General features: G+C 41.4%; 2 protein-coding genes across 2 annotated transcripts in view; one reads left to right on the top strand and one right to left on the bottom strand.

Moving 5' to 3' along the window:
* Nucleotides 1-1,563, bottom strand: part of LOC126248371 (sialomucin core protein 24-like) — a 33,359-nt gene extending 31,796 nt beyond the window's left edge. Inside the window, exons 1-2 of the mRNA XM_049949300.1 lie at nt 1,395-1,563; nt 618-1,097 (exon numbers count right to left, since the gene is read on the bottom strand). Coding sequence (XP_049805257.1) covers nt 618-1,097; nt 1,395-1,533 — 619 coding nt within the window. The 5' untranslated portion in view covers nt 1,534-1,563. The remainder of the gene's footprint in view (nt 1-617; nt 1,098-1,394) is intronic.
* Nucleotides 1,564-1,936: 373 nt separating this feature from the next.
* LOC126248370 (zinc finger C4H2 domain-containing protein) overlaps nt 1,937-18,855 on the top strand; it is a 138,912-nt gene continuing 121,993 nt past the window's right edge. The window contains exon 1 of the mRNA XM_049949299.1: nt 1,937-2,126. Within this exon, the coding sequence (XP_049805256.1) occupies nt 2,071-2,126 (56 nt within the window). The 5' untranslated portion in view covers nt 1,937-2,070. The remainder of the gene's footprint in view (nt 2,127-18,855) is intronic.

The raw sequence follows: 18,855 nt of genomic DNA, 5'->3' as shown, positions 1-18,855 counted from the left end.
TTTAAAATTAATATATTTTTTATGAGCACTATCAGAGCTGTTCAGTTATATGAACAATACATCACACCATTCTGTTTAATGGCAGCGCACAAACATTTACAAAGCATGGCCCAGCTTCACATAACTAATGTAGTTAACAAAATGAAGACATGTAACAACCACCTGATGAAGAATCCAAAACAGGTCATGATCTGATCCAAATAAACCATACTTGTGGCCGCTTACTGTTTCAATTATAAACCTTACAGTATTACAGCCACAGTTCTCAGCAAGTCAAAATAGCTCTATATAATGCATATTTTCAATACCACCAAGCAACCTCTTGTTGTATCAAGCTTTCATAAGACATTTTACAAGAACTGGACAAAGAACAAAGTGCTGGAAACAAACAGTGTTGAAATACAGAGCTCTTTCTGAACATAAAGAAGACAGGCCACACAAAATATCACCAAAAGGGTTTTAAGTAAATTAGAGCAAGTCTGACAATTCAACTTGGTGCACCACACCCAGGCCTTATAAGAACACATTCTGCAGGTTAGTGTCACACAAATTAAAAGGCATTTAATCTCTAAGTGAGAAAGCATGTAATAATAACAAATGTCGAAAATAAAGCTTACCAATGAAGCTTGGGCCATCAAATCTGCGATCTTTTACTGGAATTGACTGAGTTGACGTTTCTACAAATGGGATTGGCGAAGTAACAATTGGTTTTGATGATGTTGACGTGGGTAATGGAGTTGATTCGGTATTCGATGAACTGTTGGTTGTAGTTTTACTAGAAATAGTAGTTGTAGTTGTAGTTGGTGATGAGTCAGAACTTGAGCTCTGAGTTGTTGTAGTAGTAGATTCTGAATCATTATGGGCTTGTGCAGAACCATTCATGCTGGTAGGAGCTACAGTAGTTATGTTAATTTTGCTGGATAAAGTGGTACTTTGTGTCGCGCCAGGTGCAAGAGTTGGAACTTCCCCATTTGTAATTACAGTGCTTCCAACAGGTACTAAGGTGGTTGGCACGTCATCACTTCCAGGTTTCCCATTATTCAGCGGTACAGCGGTTTCACTGTCTGAACTTTTATTCTTTGTCGACGCGTCGGGTGCTGTAAAAAAAACAATACTGAAATGAGTCTAGCGTTAAAAATTCTGCGCGAATCTCTCTTTGACAGCATGAAACAAACGCATAGACAAGAAATTCAGAAATTAAACTAAAGTGCGGGGTAAATATGAAGTCACTGTATCAACAACATTCCCTTTAGTTTGCATGCGCGAAAACCAGGTAATTTTTTAAAGGACAAGGAAAAACTGGATAAAGGGGGCTTCTCACACGTAACTTACGTCATTCTGACACAGAGACCTCTAGAACAATTACAAAACAATCACGACTGCAAGATACTCACAAGCTCCAGCAGGTTTAGCTTCAACATAATGAGAAATGGCTAGAATGGAAAGAAAAACCACTATAGGAAAACCCTTCATCTTTACTGACACGATGCTTACGACGCACGACTTCTGACACGCAAGAGCAACTTCACTCATTCACCACTACAGCGAATCCTAAGATTCTAATAACTCTATCACAGATGTTTATTGAGATCATTCAATAATTTGGAACAAAGGGCGAACTGCAATTGAGAGAAATTTAATTACTGTGTCGTACTGCACGCACGTTACCAAACTTTCTGTAAGTCTTTCTAATATTACAACAAAAATAAAATAAACTTATGAAGTATTAATTCAAGGAATGTATGTGTGTGTGTGTGTGTGTGTGTGTGTGTGTGTGTGTGTGTGTGTGCGCGCGAAATTAGGGTTTTTATTTCAGAAAAGTGCGAATGAGAACAGATATTCTGAAAAGTGTTATTCCTTTTACAGGTATTTCCAAACTACCCGAGCAGTAGCTGATTGTTTTATTATCGTTGACTATCGTTTTTACCACGGTACACATCTTTGACTTTCTTCTCTTTCGGAAAGATTGTATTACTAACAACAAAGATTTGACGTTTTAAGATTGAGAGCTCGGTTTACGAATCTTTCTTTCAGTTGGAGTCATAAATATTCTAACACAACTTTATAACTATGGCAACAGATGAAAGGACTACTTTTGTGAAGTTAGAGGCGTTGAAAGAAATCAGGTATTGTTATAAACTGTAGTAATGGTAGGATAATATAAACATTATGTGTGTATTGCAAGTTCAGTGGTACATAATTGCGATCTACTGTAATACTGTAGCTGTTAGTAGTATTTATAGTTATATGCAATAAGTATCAACATCTCTTTCATTCATATATTTATGACTGATTATACGGAAATATGATGTATAGTTATGTCCGGAATTGTTTTCGTTTGTAAGAGGCAGTAGACAGAAATGGAAAAACGTTATTTGCCGGCCGTTGGTGGCCGAGCGGTTCTGGGCGCTTCAGTCTGGAACCGCGCGACCGCTACGGTCGCAGGTTCGAATCCTGCCTCGGGCATGGATGTGTGTGATGTCCTTAGGTTAGTTAGGTTTAAGTAGTTCTAAGTCTAGGGGACTGATGACCTCAGATGTTAAGTCCCATAGTGCTCAGAGCCATTTGAAAAACGTTATTTAGTAAGGTGTGGTAAAGAATATGATCAATAATTTCATTTGTGTGTGACAGGTAGGCAGTGAGACAGTGTGGTGGTTAATGTATTGCAAATGGTCCAGAAACTATTTGATTATTAATTCAGTTTGTGTTACGGAATTGTAGTAAGCAAAAGCCTGGATTATAATAAGAGTGGACTTCTGTAATGTTAAGAATTTATTATCTATACTATATGTAATTTACCAGTATGAACTCCGTTCGTAATTGAATTTATTTTATATGTTCTTTGGATCATATTCCCCATCTGTCGCCATGTTGTTGAACGTCTTAGTAGATTCATAAGTAACATACCTGTTCTATGCGAAGAAATATTTACATGTTGACCATCGAAGTAAATGGATTTTTTATTTTAATCTTGTTCTACGACAAACTTCGATAATTGTAAACCATACATAGCATCTACTCACCAATTCATCTATGGTGTAGGAATAGCAAAGTACAAAGGATTTGGAATTGTCTTCAATGGAAGCGCCCGATTCCACCCGTCTGCTTGACTCCTGACCTAATGGTGTGTGTAACGTCATTATGGCTCGCAATTTTCGAGTTAGTTGCGTTTGGAGATGTTGTGTTGTTGTTGATGGTGCCCTCTGGTGGTGGATGTAGACATGCTGAGTTTAACTTGTGGTATCAGGTTCATTTGAGTTTTTGGTTGTCATCATGCTAATGTGGTTTTGAGTTTAGGTAGTTAGTGCGGTTACATGGGTTGTGGAAGTGTTTTAAGTGAGTGGTTAAGGTTATATTTTGTTCATGTGGTTGGCGTTTTTGTAAGTTCTGATTAGTTTGATGTTTGTTGTGAGGAAAGAAGACGTACTTATTTATTGCTTTTTCATTAGGTATCGATATGACAGTGAAGTTCATAATTGTCTCATTACGTTCTGAGATGGGTGATATGATGTCTGTCATTCAGTTTCTGCAGATGTTCGGTTGTATAGCTGAATATGTTTCACGTTAGTTTGGTGGTGTGTGTGTGTGTGTGTGTGTGTGTGTGTGTGTGTGTGTGTGTGTGTGTGTGTGTGTGTGTGTGTAGTAGTAGTAGTAGTAGTAGTGTCATTGTCATTTTGTATATGCTGTCAGTAGCCATTCCCGCCATAGGCATATTGATAATGTCATGGGTCAAAGCAGATGGTGGACTTCTGTAATGACAGTTCTTTTATCTTCCAGCTACTTTAATTTACAAGAGAAGTGATCACATTCTTTTATGGCTTCATGCTTTGCCCCCCTTTCTGTTCAAGAGTAGTGTTGTGTATCATGGACGGTATATCTCTTCCTGGTGATAATATTTATGAATGGTCTGTCTGCAAGAAGGGTAGCAGAATGATCCATAAAACTACTGTCCAATATCCTTGATATCCATTTGTTGTAGAATCTTGTAGTATACTCTGAGCTTAAACATAATGGGGTATCTCAAACAGGATGACCTCCTCCGTGCCAAATCATTATGGATTTCGAAAATGTAGGTCATGTAAAACCCAAATTGCACTTTTTTCACATGATATCCTGAAAGCCAATTATCGGGGCAGTCTGGTAGATACTGTATTTGTCAATTTCCGAAAAGCATTTTACCTAGTACCACACCTGCATGAAAAGTGTGATCACATGAAATGTGCAACAGGAGTGAGGATTACGGGTCAACCGAAGCATCCGATTCCACAGGTCGGCTTTGGGCCATGACATAAGGCTGTTGTGGTGTGTGACGTCACGACGGCGCATAGTTTCTTTTGTGAGAGTGGCGTGTTTGTATGTATCGTTTTGATGTAATTGTTGGTGCTCTCTGGTGGTGTGTTTATGTGTTGGGTGTTACGTGATGTTTTTGGTCTAGTTTGAGTGTGTGGCATGTTTATAGGTGGCATATTGTTGCGGTCAGTGGTTCTCTCTGGTGGTGTGTTTATAGTTAGCGTGTTACGTGGCGTATGGGGGTTCATTTGCGTGGTAACATTGCACGTGTGTGGTATCGGTGGTGACTGTGCTTTCAGCGGAATATTTTTCAGTGCGTTAACGATTTTGGTTTTGTTATGTTGACGTTATTGTAGTTTTTTTCTGTTTGTCATGTGTAAATTTTGGTAAATCGCTTTATGTCTTTGGTAGACTGTATGGATATGACTGACAGTCAACCGTTTTCGGTTGTCTGCAATGATGGGGGACAGTGCGTTGTCTTTTATAAAATTTCTTCAGCTATTCAGCCTGTTGGCCGAAGTCGTGAAGTGTTCAGTGTGTCGTGAAGAAATGATGCTTACTAAAGTTCTGACATCTCGGATCAGGGACGGCTATATGTGGAGATGATGTAAGGATAACAGGTCAAGGGAAGTGTTAGATTCCAATTTTGATTTTATAGGTGTGTTTTTTGGTGGTAGAATTAAGTGTGGTGGTGGTGAAACTTTTGAGACTTGTAGTGTGGTATCGGTAGTAAAAAGTAGTATACACTGAATATAAAAGTAATGAGTCACAGTGGGAATCTGTAAACTCATACATATACTTCGATGTAACACTTTGTAAGGACATTAAATGGAACGATCACATAAGCTGTCGAGGATAAAGCAGGTAGCAGACTTTCTTTAATTGGCAGAATACTTGGGAAATGGATTCAATCTACAAAGGATAATGCTTACAAATCACTTGTGTGACATATCCTAGAATACTGCTCATGTGTGAGGTACCTGTACCAAGTAGGACTGGCAGGGGATATTGAATGTCTACAGAGGGTCAGCATGAATGGTCACTGGTTTGTTTGACCCATGGGTGTCACTGAGATGTTAAAAGAACTGAACTGGCAGACTGTTGAAGATAGATGGAAACCATCCTTAGATAATCTACTTAAAGTTTCAAGAACTGCCTTTAAGTGAGAACTCTAGGAGTATGCTACAACCCCCTACATGTCACTCCCATAGTGATTGTATGGCTAAGATTAGATTAATTACAACACTCACAGAGGCATTTAAACAATCATTTTCCCCCCACTCCATACATGAATGGAATGGGCGAAGCCCTAATAACCAGTCCAGTAGGATGTACCCTCTGCATACATTTAACAGTGTTTTGCAGAGTATAGATGTAGAGGTTTTTATTTTCAAGTAGTTCCTGATTCTTAACAACAAACATTATACAAGAGAAATGTATTTTGAGGCTGTTGTTAGTAAGCATAATTTTTTACACAGTTGCCTAGATGAAGTTCTATATTGTCTTTGCAGCACCTTTCTGTGCAATGAATACTTGGTCTCTATGTATAGAATTGCCTCGGAAAATTATTCCCTTTTGCATCAAAGAATGAATGCTAATTTTATGTTGCTGAACTCGTGTTTGAGAAGATCCATAATACATGATTTCCAATTAAACTTCTAATTTCTATACACAACTAGAAATTTTGAACAATCAGCTTAACATGTTTCATTCTGCTGGTTGTGTGGTGTTGATCACATATCTTGCCTTATATAGGACTGAATGAACTGAACTTCCTCTAAGTAAGTTATGTGATAAACTATTTACCAAGGACTAGTCAATAATATTTGTGAATATTTAATTTTTTTGTCATTCCTTTTGACTGCATTAAGAGTCTTCCATCTTTGGCAAAGATCACAGTAAGATGGAAGGTCACTTACACAGGGTGCCCAGGAGGAATGGTCAATATACACAGATATGATAGGAATGATCTAGCAAAGCTAAGATGACTAGTAAACATTGGCTCTAAAATGCATACCTTAAGAGCTATGTGCGCTTCTTTAATAGAAGACGTGTTTCATATTAGTGAAGATTAGCAAGTGCTTACAGCTTTCAAGGTAGGCATTATAGAGCCTTTCTATAGTTTTGATTCCATACTACCCCCCCCCCCCTCCCCCCAATGCAATATGGAAAGCAAAGAACTTTCAATAGAAGAAGAGATTTGTTTCATAGAATCGAAGATGAACTGGTGCTCATAGTTCTTAAGGTATGCATTTTAGAGCCCATGTTTTTGCTTTGAATTATTATTTCTGTCATGTTCTTGAATATTGACCATTCCTTGTGGGACATCTTGTATATACCAAAAAACAGTAATTGTCCAAGAATCAAACCCTGTGGAACACCAGTAGTAATTTGTCCCCATTGAGAAGATTCATGGGGAGAGCTATCTAAAACGAACCTTGCTCTCTGTTGGTTAAATATGAAGTGAACCACTTAATCAATATACTTTGATAGCCATTAACTTAGTTTTAAGAATGTTGTGATTTGCACAGTCTAATGCCTACTCAGCACAAAACATCTCAGTACTTGGAATCTTGTCATTTGGATCTATTGTAAATGGCATGTCCAGTGGAAAGGTTTTTTCTGATCCATATTCTCATTTACCCATTACCTTGTCCAAACCTTTTGAGAAGGAAGTTAGCAGTGAAATGAGTTGATTCTTACTGTATCCTACCACCGAGATTCTGGGGTTACCAGAAGTTGTGATTCTGCCCGTCTGCTTTGACTCGTGGGATCATCAAGGTAGCACACATCCTTCTCTCAAGCACATACAATCAGTCATGTCAGTCATTACAGCTGCAGACAAAAGTAATTAAAAAGTGAAATATTTAATACCAGCAATAAAATGCAGCTAAAGGGCCAACTGCAGGACATATGGGGGGTTTGGGTCAACACAAACTAAATATATGGCAATAAGAATAGCAACACCATTCCAAAACAAATACTAGCCTAACCCGGCAATAAAATGTGTGAAATTGTCAACATTAAACACAACCAAAAAATGCAAAAATGAAAACTGTTGGTATTGTAAATTTCTCTTGATGTGTGTAGCTTAAAAAAGCCAAAGGTAACAAGAAACTCGCACACTTACCAGAAACTCAGTATAACAAATTTTGCTTGGCCTATATAGCACAAACGAAGCCCATGATTCCAACAACCCACTACTGGTAGAACTAGCTGTAATCAAAACCTAACCAGACAAAAATAACAACAAACTCAGTGATACCCACCTCTGTAAACTTTTCAATATGAACTTTAGCTACCAACACAAACTGCAAAATCAGAAACTACTATAACATAAATTTCTATACCCACATCTCAAAGAAAATTACATACATAAACACACTATACTTAATAAAAACCGTACTTACCACAAAAAGTTAGTTAAAAATAAATCTAGGTGGGTAAAACACACACACTAAAGCATCAAGATAACCATTACTGAAACCCACTGGAAACACCACCACATTTGCTCATTTCTGATTTGGGAAGTGAAGAGTTTGCTCAATTTCATAAATTCTGTAGACTGTTGACCCTTCACACATTCCATCACAAGGCCATGTAACTAGAGAAATGTAATTGTAGAAGCCATATCACAACTCACTGCTACAACCAATGAACAACTAGTAAATTTCATCATGAGCCATATCTAGCAGTAAACAAAAACAAAAAATTAACATTCAAACTGTTAACAACACAACAAACTAGCAATTTCAAAACTGAAAACAAATTAGTAGGCAGTAACTAATGAGATTAAAGTAGGTCACTGTTGTAATGCACAGCACTAACTCCTATATCACACAAACGTCTTTCCCAAATAGGTAACTCCAACACATCCACTACAAACACAATTTAAAGTACGCCACACCACAAAGGCATCACATAACAGAGTTACATCACTGGACAAAGCAGACAGGTGGAATCACAGCTTTTGGTTGACCCGGAATTCTCCACTTTGTTGTCATATATCTTTGAATTCCAAGAAATGGTCTGTAACTACTCGTTCTTTTTAATATGTTCACTGTAATGTCTTCAGTGAACTTCAATTTTGTGCAGCAGTAGTCAGATATCACTACTTGTTAGTACCCAGTACAATCTTCTACTACCTGAAGATTTCTCTGCTGTAATGAAGTTCTGTAGTCATTTGTAACCACTTGATGTGCTGGATGACACTTCTTAACATTTCAGACCATTTTATTTAGATGATGAATTGTGTTACTGTTCATGAAGCTATCCCAGAATTCGGTACGACTGAATGAGTAAAAGAAACCACAGAAAATCTAAATTAGGAAAGCTTTATGGAGATTCACATGATGTTACAGCACTTCATTTTGAGGTAAATGAATGGCATAGGCCTACTGTTAATTTTCCCAGTTATGTTCATCATAAATACATAGTGCTAATCATTTTGTAAGTCCCACACACTATTTTTATTTTGGTAAGTGGAATAATGGTTTGATAGGATATTTGACAGTGACATTTACTGTTTGTGGCATGAGTGCTTTATCATGTACTTATGTTCCCCATTTGTGTGGTGCAGATTCGAAGTATCAAGGGAACTGCCATAATTCTTCATAGTTTTCAACAGTGATGTACAATATTCATTATTTTCAAAGACATTTCCCGTCTGATGTATAACTTCATCTCTTGTCTGATGAACCCATTTTAATCACAGTAATAACTTTTTTGATAGTGCTCAGGATCTTGTAAGTATTCAACGTGATTCCAATGATTGTGACTTCCTTGCCACTGCCCGATGGACCTCATACCACTCAGAGTTCAGAAAGCCAACTGGCAGTTGTATTGGGTGGTTATAATTAAACTTTCACTACTTCAGATGGCTCCCATGAAAAATGATCGTATGATAATGAAACCTTGTGGAAAAATTTGTAAGGATGTGCAAAGAAATGTAATGACTCAACTATTGAAAGGCCTTACCTACTCAGGGTATTCAACTGTATTTGTCTTGAAGGTGTTTCACCTCCACAGTGGTGACACATTATCCTTATTCTAATTGTGAAGCTGGGTAGAAATCTGACCTCAATCAACCCATTAGCATTATCAGTGCATTTCGTGAACTGCTTGAAGGGGTGGTTGCTCACTGATTATACTGGGTTCTTGAATCCCAGGACCTTTTGTTCCCCTATCAGTGTGGTTTCTGGGAGTGACTGTCTGCACAGACCACCTGGTTAGGTTGGAAACGGTAATTGGACAGGCTTTTCCTAAGTGTCAACACCTCATTCTAGTCTTCTTTAATCTAGGTAAGGCATACAACACTGCTTGGCACCATCACATTTTACTTACCCTCCATGACTGAGGCTTTTAAGGCTCCCTACTGGTTTTTATTAATAATTTCTTACTCCACCAGTTGTTCCAGGTTAGAGTTAGTGCATCACCCAGTTTCCCACAAGTCTAAGAGAATGCATCATACATGATGTATGTGTGTGTACTTCATCACCACCAGTGGGCTATTGAGCTTCATCGCGCCACTAATCATTCTGCAGTGTGTTGACAACTTTTGCATTTCATATAGCTCACACTCAGTCGTCTTTGCTGAACACTAGCTCCAAGGCACCATCCAAAGAACATCCACTTGGATCCTCTCCCACTGTCCCCAGCTCTCTCCTGCAGAAACATGAGTCATCTGTTTCTGCAGCATCATCTAAAGACTAGTGCATGCTGAAGCTTAACGCTCTCTGCTTCCTTGCCCGTTTGCCTGTACTTCTTGGGGTGTGGATTACACTACACTCCTTCATGTTCACCAGACCTTCGACTCATCCTGATTGGACTATGGCTTCTAGGTTTATGGGTCGGTGCCACCTTCAGCTTTGAGATTGTTAGAATCAGTTCATCATTGTGGAATAAGACTGCTCACTGCCAACTTCCAGACTAGTCCTGTAGCAAAGTCCCCTTGCCAAAGTGGTGGTCTTCACTCTTCAATTCTGACAGTACCAACTGTTACTCACTTACATGATCGCTATCCAACAATTTCTTACTCATCAAATTTACTATGTTATTTTTGCATATGAAGGGCACTGACACCCATCCTCAAATGGGAGTACCAGTTGGAATGTGTATCGAGGCCTTCTGCTAGAACCTCCACCTGACCTTAGAATGTAAGTCCTAAGATTTCTTTCACACTCACCCTGGGTTAGTACACAGGTACCCAGACTGAATTATGACTGATCTGTTCCAAGGTTCTAAAGTTTCAGTTGCCTCCATGACCTTTTGGTGTAATTTTTCTTTCAGTTCTTCAGGAGAGTTAAGGTGCTGCTGTCAATTACATGGACAGCTCTAAAACCATGGATAGGATGGGATATGATTTTACGTCTCCCCTTTGTCATGAATAAAATTTGTTCACGGGAATGTTTAGTGTTTTTGCAGCAAATCTGATAACTATTAACAGAGCCCTATGTTATCACACACACCTCCCTTGACAGTGTTTTAATTTGTGGTTACTTGGTAAGCAGCCTCCAGGCTACTGATTGGGGTACTTCTGTCACCCTGTGATATCCATTATTCATGAACTCCTTTTGGACCATAGTCGTACTCCGTGCTCAGTTGTCTTTCTCTGGGTCCCAAGTAGACAGTAGCTCATATCCTGATGGAATGCCCCCTCCAGGCGCTCCGTGCTGAGCGTGGTCTTCAGAATTCTTTCTCTAATATTGGTAGATAACTCAGTCTGTCTTCTCTGAAAGTGGTTTTTATTCTCGGAGACATTACTTTAAACTGCGTTCAAAATGGGGGCAGGTGATTAGGATTGGGGCATATCCCTCCAGATGCTGTATCAGGGGTGCCTCAACCCTACATCTTTTGCCAGCTGCCTCTGTCATTCCTCCTTCACTCTGTTTTAATTGCTAGATGCGGTTTACCTGTTTTCTTTTGCCTCACCCAATTTTCTGTTTTAGGTATCAAGGCACTATATTTAATAGTGGATGATGGTCCCCTCATTAACCTTTTAGTATAATGGATCAGGTGTGAGGTGGCTGTGGGACCAAGCAAGGTAGAGCAGTGATTAGCACACTGAACTCACATTCAGGATGATGACTGTTAAAACCCACGTCTGGCCATACTGATTCAGGTTTTCCACGATTTCCCTAAATTGCTTAAGGCAATGCCTTTGAAAGGACACAGCTGATTTTCTTCTCCATCCTTTCCTAATTCGGAGCTTGTTCCATCCCTAATAACCTTGATGTCGATGGGACATTAAACCTTAATCTCCTCCTCCTCATCGCGTGCAGTGCACCACAGGACACCCACATGCTGCCTTACTTATTTCTGTCACCTTGTTTTATTCTTGACGGTTCAGCTGATGTCTGTTACATTTCTAGTGATCTCACTTGTGCTGTTATGAATCTCCTGCCAAAAATGTGTTCTTTATCTGTAGCTGTCTTTGCTGCCTTTATTCAGATTGGCAGGGAATCCGATGTGGGTAGGGTTACTCTCAACACAGTTGATTCCAGGGAGACCCCTTGTCTGCTCTGATCTATGCACTGGGCCTATCCATATCCTTTCGCTTCTAAATAAATTATTTCTCCCCCACCCCTGCGGGTCCAGCGGTTAGAATAGGCCCGAGGTATTCCTCCCTGTCATAAGAGGCAACTAAAAGGAGCCTCGCACGTCGAGTCCTTTATGTGATGGTCCCCTATAGGGTTTGACCTCCATTTTTCAAAATTATCCCGAAGAGCGAGCCAATAGGGGAAGAATGCCTTACATGGTGCATAGTGTCCATCGTGCACTGAGACCTCTCGCATCATTCGTCGACGTGGATCTGCGCTTCCACTCATTCTCCAACTGTAGGGCAAGGTCACCAGACGTGGGTGCATTTTCCTCCATCCTCTGTGCAGTATCGCTTTTTGCGCTGTCGACGATAATGGACTTCTTAGCTCGTTTGAGCCCGATATCCAGCACGGTGGCCAGTCCATTGTGGTGGGGGTGCCATGTACCCTGTTGGTTGTAGCCCCCTGACCACACAGGGATCGCTTTGCTGATGCCTGCATCGTTAACTCCCCACATATGCCAAGGAGTAGATGCCCGTCACCCTGGGGCATCGGGACTCCCGGCAATGGCCATTGTGCCAGGTGGCCTTTGCTGCGGCTGGATAGTGCCCGTGGGGAGGCACCCTGGTGGGAGTGGGTGGCATCAGGGTGGATGACACGCCATGAAACATGGTACGTCATCTCTTGCTGGTGGTCAAAAAAACACCAGCAGTCTCTAAGTGGTCAAGGTCTAACCTCAGTGCTAAGAGATATGACCCCAAATCATCGTCTCCCCCTGGCCACGCCATGGGAGGAATGCCAGGCTGAGGATGGCAGCAAAGCTTACTTAACCCGGTACCTTGAATGTTCAAGAGTTGATGGGGCATCTTTTTTGTCAATGAAACCTCAGTTTTTTGTGGAGTATTTACCCAGTCACAGGCACTACTCGCCTGTGACAATGTGGGGGATGTTTGTTTCCGTGACGCCCCATAAGAGCTCAAAAATGGTCCATGGTATTAAGTTTCACAGGGATCTTCTTTTTCAGTCTGATGATGAACTGCGTGCCAGTTCATAGCGACAAGGTGTCCATTTCATCCAGCACGTCCACCAGGGTCAGAGGGATGATCGGGTTGCCGCCGGTGCCTTCATCTTGGCCTTAGAGGGTGACATATTACCCAGTAAGGTCAAGGTGATGGTCTACTACTGTGACAGAAAGCCATATATCCCCCCCCCTCCCCCCCCCCCCCCCCCAAAGTGGTGCTTTAATTGCTGGAAGTTCGGCCATATGCCTTCCCGCTGTACTTCCAGCGTCACCAGTTGGGATTATGGACATCCTTCACGTCCCAATACTCTCTGTGTCCCGCCTCCCATCTGTGTCAACTGCGTAGAGCACCATTCGCCTTGCTCACCAGACTGCAGAATTCTCCAGAAAGAAAGAAAAATAATGGAATACAAGACCCTGAACTGACCAACCTACACTGAGGTTAAGAGAGAATATGAGAGGCTACAACCTGTGTATACTGTATGATGTCAACCTATGCTGCCACTATGACAACGGTTCTACCATGTTCCGTTCTGCTGTGTACAGTTGGCTCTCAGCTGTCAGACTCCTTCTTACACAGGAACCATTTAGTTTGTGTGTTTTTTTTTTTTACCTCAAAAACGCATATGACACTACTTGGAGGTACAACATCCTTCGCCAACTTCATGAGTGGGAACTACGTGGACGCCTGCCGCTTCTGATTCAATCCTTCCCTTAGGACAGGTGTTTTCATTATCGCATTGGCGATGCCATGTCTGATTGCTATGTTCAGGAGAATGGTGTGCCCCAGGGCAGTGTCCTCAGTGTCACATTGTTTGCCATCGCTATGAGTGGCAATATCTCTGCAGTCAGGAGCCCTGTCAAATAGTCTTTGTTTGTGGATGACTTTGCAATCTTCTACTCTTCCTCTGATCTTACGATAATGACAAGGCAGCTACAATTAACCATTAGGGGGCAGGAAACCTGGGCCCAAACAACTGGCTTTCGGTTCTCACTTGAGAAGACTGTGTGTGTGTGTGTGTGTGTGTGTGTGTGTGTCAATTTTAATTGTGCTCGTCGGAGTTTTAACCAACCACAGCTTACAATGGGGAACTGTATTTTACTTTTTCAAGACATGGTGTGCTTTGTGGTTTTATTATTTGACTCAAAATTAACATGGCTCCCACACCTGTAAGACCTTTGAACAAAGGGCTTCCGGTTGTTGAACATTTTGAAATACCTTGGCGGAAAAACATGGGGAGCTGACAGGTCCTGCCTCCTACAGTTTTATAGGGCATTTGTTCGATCACACTTAGACTATGGCAGCGTGGTCTATGGATCGGCCCATCCTTCCAACCTCCGGATGTTAGATGCTGTCCACCATGTGGGTATTCGGATATCGACTGGAGCCTTTCGGACCAGCCCAGTTCAGAGACTGTGTGCAGAGGCTGGTGAACCACCTCTCTGGATTCAGCGACGTATCCTTTTGTCTCGACAGGCACTGAAAATCTCAGCATCACCCCAGTCATTGGCTTTTAGTTCAGTGATCCAACCCGCCTTTGAACGACTGTTCAGCAATCGGCCCCAAGCGGCCCAGCCATTTGGTATACGTGCTACGGATTGCCTCAAGTATCTGGATCTCTTGGGCATGAAAATACAGACCCAAGGATGGAATGCACTGCCACCTTGGTGTCTTCGGAGGCCCAAAGTGATTTTAAGCTTTATGCAGTACCCGAAAAATTGTACTCCAGATATGGTTTTTACAACTTTGTTTTTGTCTATTTTAAGTATGTACCATAGTTTTATCATTATTTATACAGATGGATCCCAGCAGGGGAAAGCTTTCGGTTGTTCTGTGGTTTTCCCTGAAAGGGTTTTTAAAATGCGTCTTCCAGAACAATTTACAAATTATGATGCGGAGTTATATGGCATCCTAATGGCACTGGAGAAGGTCCACAGACATCACCGTAAGAGTTTTCTTGTCTGTTCCGACTCTTAGAGCCCTGCAAGTGCTTCACCAAATGTATCCAGCAGACCTACTGATTCAGCTCATCCATACTGCTTACAGCAGCTCCAATGCCGTGGCAAGGAGGTGATCTTTTGCTGGGTACCTGGCCACGTTGGGATACAGGGTAACAACATGGCTGATAAAGCTGCCAAGGAAGCATGTTGGGATGATGTTGTCCATCAATGTCCAATCCCATTGCACACCATTATCTCATTTTCTGACAGGTGCATCGTGCGTCAGTGGGCGACTGAGTGGTTGCAGGTGTCGGACAACAAACTGCGGTCGCTCAAACCGACCACGAAAGCTTGGTGGACTTCGTGTCAGCCTCGCCGCTGGAAGGAGATTTTGCTTACCAGACTGCACACCGGGCATAGCCCTTTCACACATGGGAAGGATCCACCTTTCTGTGAAGTTTGTGGCGTGCTGCTTTCAGTTCAGCATATTGTGGTTGCGTGTGTCTTGTATACTGATTTGAGGGCAGCCCTTGGTCTCGCTGGAGATCTGCCCACCGTCCTCGCAGATACAGAGTGGTGAAATTTTGTGAACTATCAGGCCTCATCCCTAAACTGGTGGGGAAGGGCAGCAGACTCTAGTAAGTTTTAAACTGCTCTGCATGTGGGGACAGCCTTTGTCCCCAGCCATGAGATTTCATGTTGACTTTTCGTCAGGGCGCTGATGACCGTGATGCCGAGTGTCCACTCAAGCCAACTTGTCATCATCATCATCATCATCATCATCATCATCATCATCATCAGGAGCTCTTAGGATGAGTCTTGTGACCAGTGTCCTAGTGGAGGCCAGAGTCCTTCCATTGAAGGTTAAGCACAGACAACTGCTGGCCAGTTATCTTGCACGCATTCGTAGTTCTCCTACTCATCCGAATTACTATCTCCTTTTCCTGACCACGGTGGTTCATCACCCGCATCAGCGGCCCAGGTCAGGGCTTACAATTGCAGTTCGCGTCCAGTCCCTTCTGTCAGAACTGGAGTCCTTACTGTTTCCACCCCTCCTCGAGGTGCATTCATGTACTCATCCATGGTGTACACCTAGGCCGCAGATTCTTCTGCATCTTTCGCATGGTCGTAAGGACTCAGTTAACCTTGCGGCTCTCCGCTATCACTTCGTCTAGATTCTAGACATGAACCAGGGCCATGAAGTGGTTTACACCGACAGCTCGAGGGCTGATGGTCACATACTCTTTGTGTATGTTCATGGAGGACATATTGAACAACACTCCTTCCCAGATTGCTGCAGTGTTTTCATGGCAGAGCTGGTGGCCATATCTCATGCTCTTGAGCACATCCGCTCGTGCCCTGGTGAGTCATTTCTCCTGTGTACTGACTCCTTGAGCAGCCTACAAGCTATCGACCAGTGCCCACCCTCGCCATCCTTTGGTAGTGTCCATTCAGGAGTCCATCTATGCCCTGGAACGATCCTGTCATTCAGTGGTGTTCGTGTGGACCCCAGGACACGTTGGAATCTCAGGCAATGAACTCGCTGGCAAGCTGGCCACACAGTCAATGCCGCAACAGTTTCTGGAGATGGGCATCTCCAAAGCTGACCTGCATTCTGTCTTACACCACAGGGTTTTTCAGCTTTGGGAGATGGAATGGCATAACAGTACTCACAACAAACTGCGTGTCATTAAGAAGACTATGAATGTGTGGATGTTCATTGTGATGTCAGCCCAAGCAGAATACTGTTCACCATTTTAATAACATTTTCGTGAATACAATTCACCAACGTTGCAACTGCGACCAAAATGATGAGGTTCGAGTGGCATAAATATTTTAAATCATTTGACCTGTTCAGTGGACTGATACTGAAAATAATATTGCTCAAATTCTCTATTTCTGTATTAGCAGCTGCTGTATAAATAGTTTATTAATATTGGCACTGTGTGTGTGCGTGTAGTAACTGATACACCTTTTTTCATCAAGATACATATTTTGTTCTGTTCAGTAAAAACAATGCCAATGGTAAGGCTGTCACATTTTATTTTTACGCTGGGGATGTCATTACTGTATGCACATTTTACTAGAAATTTCCTCTATGGCACTGCTGCTGCAGATAAAAATGTGCAAGAAAGTGGGAGACCAGGAACTGTGAACAATTTAGTCTATTGGTAACATTCTTATTGGACACACTTAAAAAAATCTCGTTGAAACTCGACATTAAAATATAAAGCAATCAAAACTTCCTCACATGTAGGTTGTCAGTGAAGCTGTCAAGATCACACAATATAAGGCGAAGAAGAGTCTAGATAAGGGCCAGTGGTGTACCCACTTGTTTCATGCAGCTATATTTTCTGTGCATTCCGTGAAGTGAAGTGAAGTGAAGTGAAGTGTGAAAGTGTGGGAAGAGTCTGTGTTGCTAGGTCTATGCAGTCAATGAGATAGTAATGGACAGTCAATGTGTTTCGTAGGAATATTGTCACATTCTCATGTCAGTATATCGCAACTTTTAAAATCATAACACATATGGAAGAAATGTGCAAATAATTTGAAAATGAAAATACTTCATTTTATTAAAGTTGTTGTGAAAGATCCCAGCCTAACCACAACCTCATAATTTGTGGAACATTCGGAAGAAAACAAATATGTGACAATAATAATTGAATATAATTTTTACAAGTATAATATTCAAACTAATCTAGGCCATGGGCTAAGCTACAGATCAGTCTGTCACAACCACCAGGTATTTTGGTTTTAACATTAATTTGTATTCACCAACTCTCAACAAAACTGTCACATCCCAGCCTGGCCACAACCACAAAATTTTAATGTAGTTAAACAAATATTTATGACAACAGCAAATACAGAATGGTTTCCATTATAGTGCTTGACATTCATTTTCTCGCCTTCTGTTGGTAACATGAAAGTATCATCTCAGTGGCTTTGCAAGAGTTACACATGATCAATCTGTGAATGGTAGAGACTGTCACTGGCCCTGATCTAGAATTTGGCCCAGGAATTTCTTTCTGATCTGTCACCAGTTAACGATGCACCTAACAAAATAACTAGATACAAATTATTATAAGAAAGCAATACATAGTTTTTCCTAATTTACAAGGAAAGTGAAGTGAATATTTAAAACAAAAATTAAAAAAAAAAAAAAATTGAGATTACATCAAAGGAAAAGATTGGGAATTTGAGCATTTATTTTTTTCATTTTGACTAAATGTGAAATCTAGCATAATTACGATAAATTTATATACATCATTCATCAGTATATGAGTAAAGCTGCTGCAGTTTTGTTATTTGTATCTTCAATTCGTGGAAATGCTAAAGTACCTGAACTAGCACATACTTGAAGACAGATGCCAACACTGGGGAAACATGTTAAAAATTTCAAGAATCATTCTTATGCGAAGTCTTACGTATCGTTCCCAAAGGGACCAAAAAGGCAAGATCAGAATCACTACACCACATAGAGGCACTTAAGCAGTTGTTCCACCCCCCCCCCCCCCCCACACACACACACACACACACACACACACACACACACACACACACACACACACACACACACACACCGGCTCACAACTCTTTGGTGCATTCGTGCTTGGCTACCACAGGGCCCTGGCCTTTGCAGCACTTTTCCCTTCCATGCTGAATGTCCGTCATCCTGCTAATCTATTTCCTCTCCTGTGGGGAACGTATCTGGAATATTCTTGGGAATATGTCCTGCATTTTTAGTAGTCTGACATCAGAACAGTCCTCCCACTGATTTTTCGTTCTTTTTTCTTTCTTTGTTCTTCTTTTCCTATCCTTCCTCTACTTTGGTGTTTGAGGTTCCTCTTTTTCTTCTTCCTCCCTGTGTACTCTTGAAGGCCAGCCCACTTCTCTGATGCATAACAGGTGACTGGATAAGTTGGAATTCCCAGCCTTTGGTCGACAGGTAGGGTTTGCACATACCAGTGGTACAGACCAGGCCCAGGGAGGGATAATAACCTGAGCTGTTATCTTCCCAAGTTCCCAATTGGTCCATCTGTCAGGTGTTCAGGAGGTGTGACATGA

This window comes from Schistocerca nitens, chromosome 3, assembly GCF_023898315.1.
Source record: "Schistocerca nitens isolate TAMUIC-IGC-003100 chromosome 3, iqSchNite1.1, whole genome shotgun sequence".
NCBI lineage: Eukaryota > Metazoa > Arthropoda > Insecta > Orthoptera > Acrididae > Schistocerca > Schistocerca nitens.
This window is presented reverse-complemented; position numbering and strand designations above follow the sequence as displayed.